This window comes from Corapipo altera, unplaced genomic scaffold, assembly GCF_003945725.1.
Source record: "Corapipo altera isolate COAL_440 unplaced genomic scaffold, ASM394572v1 293, whole genome shotgun sequence".
Classification (NCBI taxonomy): domain Eukaryota; kingdom Metazoa; phylum Chordata; class Aves; order Passeriformes; family Pipridae; genus Corapipo; species Corapipo altera.
The window spans coordinates 41,953-46,876 of record NW_020885113.1 but is presented as its reverse complement, the minus strand read 5'-3'; the positions used below and the strand labels follow the sequence as shown (position 1 = coordinate 46,876).

General features: G+C 57.6%; 1 protein-coding gene across 2 annotated transcripts in view; it reads left to right on the top strand.

Moving 5' to 3' along the window:
• The window catches only part of SH3GL1 (SH3 domain containing GRB2 like 1, endophilin A2), a 12,995-nt gene extending 8,077 nt beyond the window's left edge, over positions 1-4,918 (top strand). Inside the window, exons 6-9 of one of the 2 annotated variants that reach the window (XM_027669890.1) lie at positions 928-1,031; positions 2,267-2,391; positions 2,808-2,861; positions 4,326-4,918. In XM_027669890.1, coding sequence (XP_027525691.1) covers positions 928-1,031; positions 2,267-2,391; positions 2,808-2,861; positions 4,326-4,522 — 480 coding nt within the window. In that variant the 3' untranslated portion in view covers positions 4,523-4,918. The remainder of the gene's footprint in view (positions 1-927; positions 1,032-2,266; positions 2,392-2,807; positions 2,862-4,325) is intronic. The other variant, XM_027669891.1, reaches the window with a different exon arrangement.
• Positions 4,919-4,924: the final 6 nt, after the last annotated feature.

The window sequence follows — 4,924 nt, the reverse complement described above, 5'->3', positions numbered from 1 at the left end:
GTGGAGGGATCAGTTCTGATTCCCAAAGAGGAATCTCAGTGGAGGGAGTCTCCTTTCCATGGAAGGAGTCAGTTCTGATTCCCAAGGAGTCTCCTCTGGGTGGAAGGAGTCAGCTCCAATTCCCAAGGAGGAATCTCAGTGGATGGAGTCTCCTCTGGGTGGAAGGAGTCAGTTCTCATTCCCAAGAAGGAATCTCAGAGGAGGGAGTCTCCTTTCCATGGAGGGATCAGTTCTGATTCCCAAGGAGTCTCCTCTCAATGGATGTAGTCAACTCCAATTCCCAAGGAGGAGTCTCACTGGATGGAGTCTCCTCTCCATGGTGGGATGAGTTTGGGCAGGATTTCACAGCAGGTAAACCCTGCAGTGACAGGAGTGTCCCAAATCCTACAGTGTCCAGAGTGTCCCAAGCCCTGCTGTGACAGGAGTGTCCCAAATCCTGCCATGTCAGGAGTGTCCCATACCCTGCAGGGACAGGAGTGTCCCAAATCCTGCAGCGTCCAGAGTGTCCCAAATCCTGCAGTGACAGCAGTGTCCCAAACCCTGCAGTGACAGGAATGTCCCAAATCCTGCAGTGACAGCAGTGTCCCAAACCCTGCAGTGACAGGAATGTCCCAAGCCCTGCAGTGCCAGGAGTGTCCCAATTCCTGCAGTGTCCAGAGTGTCCCAAGCCCTGCAGTGTCCAGAGTGTCCCAATTCCTGCAGTGTCCAGAGTGTCCCAAATCCTGCAGTGTCCAGAGTGTCCCAAGCTCTGCAGTGACAGGAGTGTCCCAAATCCTGCCGAGCCTCAGCCGGTTCCTCCCCTCCGGTGCCCCAAATCCCAAACCTTCTCCTCGTGCCCTGTCTCTCCTGTGCCCTGGGGGCAGTGTGGGGTGTCCTGTGCCTCCTGTGCCAGGGGTCAGAGCCATTCCCACCCCGGTGTTCCCACAGATCGAGCAGGTGAGCCAGCTCTCGGCGCTGGTGGACGCCCAGCTGGACTATCACCGCCAGGCCGTGCAGATCCTGGACGAGCTGGCCGAGAAACTCAAGCGCAGGTGAGTCCCAGGGGCACCCCCAACCTCCCCTCTGCCTGTCTGGGAACACGGGAGACTCCCTGGGAATCACAGGATCCCGGAACCGGGGCGGTTGGAAGGGGCTGTGAAGGTCGTGGAGTTCCACTCCCTGCCATGGGACACCTCCCACTATCCCAGGTGGCTCCAAACTGGCCTTGGACACTCCCAGGGATGGGGCAGCCACAGCTTCTCTGGGAATTCCATCCCAGCCCCTCCCCACCCTCCCAACCAGGAATTCCTTCCCAATATCCCATCTAAATTTCCCCTCTTTCACTTTGAAGCCATTCCCTGTGTTCTGTCCCTCCATCCCTTATCCTACATCCTTTTCCAGCTCTCCTGGAGCACCTTTAGGCCCTGGAAGGGGACCTTGGACACTTCCAGGGATAGGGCAGCCACAGCTTCTCTGGGAATTCCATCCCAGCCCCTCCCCACCCTCCCAGGGAATCTGTTCCTGGCCACGTCTGGAGTTTGAATCCAGACCTTCTCCAAGTGCTGCTCCCGGTGAGGCTGGATTTGAACTTAGCAGGGATAGAAAAGGGTTGGAATTCCCTCCATGCTACCCCATCTCTGAGGTTCTGAGCCCTGTGAGCTGGTGCTGGGAGGCAGGTGGGTGTCTGGCACGTGGGAACACCCCTGGAGCTGCCTGGTCTTGCCCTGCCCTCCCGGGATTCCTGCCCTCCCGAGATTCCTGCCCTCCCGGGATTCCTGCCCTCCGTCAGCTGCCAAAATCCACAGGGGAGCTGTTGGAACAGGGAATGAGCTGGTTTGCACAACTCATCACCTGAGCCACCACGTACCCAAACTGGGGCTGGGGAAGGACGGGTGGATTCCCTGCAGGGCCGGATCTGCTCCCTCCTCCTGGGAGAAGACACCCAGTGGATCCCGTGGGTGGATCCCGTGGGTGGATCCCACGTGTCCGCTTGGAATGAGGAGGAGCTGGGAGGAGGATCCTGCCAAGCCTCAGCTTCCAAACTACAGCACGAGTGTCCTCTGCTGGCCTGAATTCCCAAGCATTCCACAGCAAAGCCTGGAATTCCCTTCCCTCCAATTCCCTTCCCTCCGAGGGTGGGAAGACCCACCTTCCAAAGGCTCCGGCACAGGGAGTCGAGCAGATCCTTCTCCACAAAAACCGGAGCCAGGAGGAGGAAAAACACGTCGATCCCATCGCATCCCATCCCTTATTTCAGTTTGTCCACCCTTCTTTTCCCTTCTCCCAGGATGAGGGAGGCCTCCTCCCGCCCCAAGCGGGAATACAAGCCCAAGCCCAGGGAGAGCTACGACTTCGGAGAGAGCGACCAGTCCAACGGGGGCTTCTCCTGCAACCCCACCCCCAAAGTCTCAGGTGAGGTTGTGCCAGGGCTGGGCCCTCCCACCCCCCTGTGCCCCTGGAGCTGCTCCGTTTGCCCGGGAAGGATGGCTCTGGAAAACGTCAGGAATGCCTCTGGATCAGGCTGTCGGCTCTCGGGGCGGGACAGCCTTTGTTGTGTTGGCTCTGGGGATGTTCCAGAGGTTTCTCCAGCCTGGGAAGTGCCCACTCAGTGCCAAGCAGGAAAAACCAAGGATCTCTCCCCCCCTCCCCTCTTCCATCCCGCTGCATCCCTCCCTCCTTCCCTCCGTCCCCCCCCCCCCCCCCCCCCCCCCCGGGTCTCTAACCCCACCTCCCCCCCCCCCCATTTCTCCTAACAACCCCTCTCCCTGCCTTTTCCCTGTCCCCATTCCCGTGGTTTTTAAGCATGTCTCTTTTTTGTTTGGAAGCAGCTTCCTCCTCTTTCCGGTCGGACAAACCTTCCCGGGCCTCCGTCAGGAGTATCCGTGAGTTTCCTGCTCTGCGCTGCATGATGTGGGAATTCTCCCATCCCTCCTCCTCCTCTTCCTCCTCTTCCTCTTCCTCCTCTTCCCAGCTTGGAGCTGCTCATCCCTCCGTGCTGAGCCTGAGCTAAGCCTGACTTAAACCCTAGACTAACCCAGCCACGCTCCAGCGGGATTTTCCCACCCCAAAACCGGCTCACCCGGAGGGGCTGGAGCAGCTCCCGTCACATGGGCACATCCCGATGCTTTTCCAGGAGGGATCAGTCCTCTCAAAGGTTTTTCCAAGCACCCAGCCTGGGTTTTTCCCGGGAAGGCTGGAGGGAGCAGGCAGAGCCTCAGCACAGTGGAGTTTGTGGGTCCTGCTTTGGGATCTCTTTGGGATTCCTTTGGGATCCCAGCTTGGAGCTGTGGTGGTGGGAAAGGCTCGTGGTGCTGGAGCAGGAGGAGCCTGGAGCAGGGATGTGGGGATTTGGGGATTTGGGAAGTTGTCTTGGCTGCTGCTTTCGGTGCCCGGAGGGGCTCTTGCCAAGCTGGGTCGTTCCTGGCTGTGGAATCATGGAATCATGGAATGATTTGGGTTGAAGGGAGCTTCAAGACCACCCAGTTCCACCCACCTTCCACCAGACGAGGTTGCTCCAAGTCTCATCCAACCTGTCCCTCGTGGTTTTCCATCCAAGCAAGGAAATCCAGGATATCCAAAGGATGCCTTAGTAACAAAGCCACCCTCGTTACGACAACCTCCACTGGGACAGGCTGGGAAATCTAAGACATTTAAAAGTGTTTGGTGCCAAAGAGGAGGGTTTGGGGGTCCCACTCACCCCTGTGCCCACCCCTGTGCCCACAGGCCCTAAAACAAGGCTGGAATTGGAGTTTTCCATCCAAGGAAGAGCTAAAACCCAGGATATCCAAAGGATGCCTTAATAGCAAAACCGCCCTCATTACGACAACCTCCAGTGGGACAGGCTGGGAAATCCAGCACATATAAAAGTTTTGGGCACCAAAGAGGAGGGTTTGAGGGTCCCACTGACCCTTGTGCCCCGCCCTGTACCCACAGCCCCTAAAACAGGGCTGGAATTGGAGTTTTCCACCAAAGCAAGAGCTCAAAGCCGAGATATCCCAGCGCTTCCAAAGGATGCCTTAATAACAAAGCTGCCCTTTGGGACAGGCTGGGAAATCCAACACATTTAGGAGTGCTGGACACCAGAGAGGAGGGTTTGGGTGTCCTGCTGACCCCTGTGCCCACCCCTGTGCCCACAGCCCCTAAAACAAGGCTGGAATTGGAGTTTTCCATCCAAGGAAGAGCTAAAACCCAGGATATCCAAAGGATGCCTTAATAACAAAGCCGCCCTTGTTACAACAAACTCCACTGGGACACGCTGGGAAATCCAACAGATTTAGGAGTGCTGGGTGCCAAAGAGGAGGGTTTGGGGGTCCCGCTCACCCCTGTGCCCACCCCTGTGCCCACAGCCCCCCTGGACCAGCCCTGCTGCAAAGCCCTGTACGACTTCGAGCCGGAGAACGACGGCGAGCTGGGCTTCAAGGAGGGCGACATCATCACCCTGACGAACCAGATCGACGAGAACTGGTACGAGGGGATGATCCACGGCCACTCCGGCTTCTTCCCGCTCAACTACGTGGAAGTGCTGGTGCCGCTACCTCAGTGAGCCCCCCCCGCCATTCCCGCCATTCCCGCCATTCCAGCCACCACCAGGGAACAACCAGAAGGGTCCCCTCGGCCCCTTCCCTTCCCCCCTCGGGAATTTGGGGTTTGTTTTTTTTTGTTGTTGTTGTTTTCTGTGTTTTTCGGGGGTTTTTTGGGGTTGTTTGTTTTTTTTTTTTGTCCTTCTGGTGCTTGAACTTCGGTACTTTGCTCATCCTCCCCCACACACACCGGCACAGGCCTCTCTCCCTTCTCCAGGTTTTTTTTGGTTTTCTCCTCTTTCCTTCGGGTCCAGCGCCTGGATGAGCCAGGTGGGAGAGCAGGGAGGTGTCCTGGGAATGCAGAGATGTATCCTGGGAATGCAGGGATGTGTCCTGGGAATGCACAGCCCAGTGGGAGACCAGGG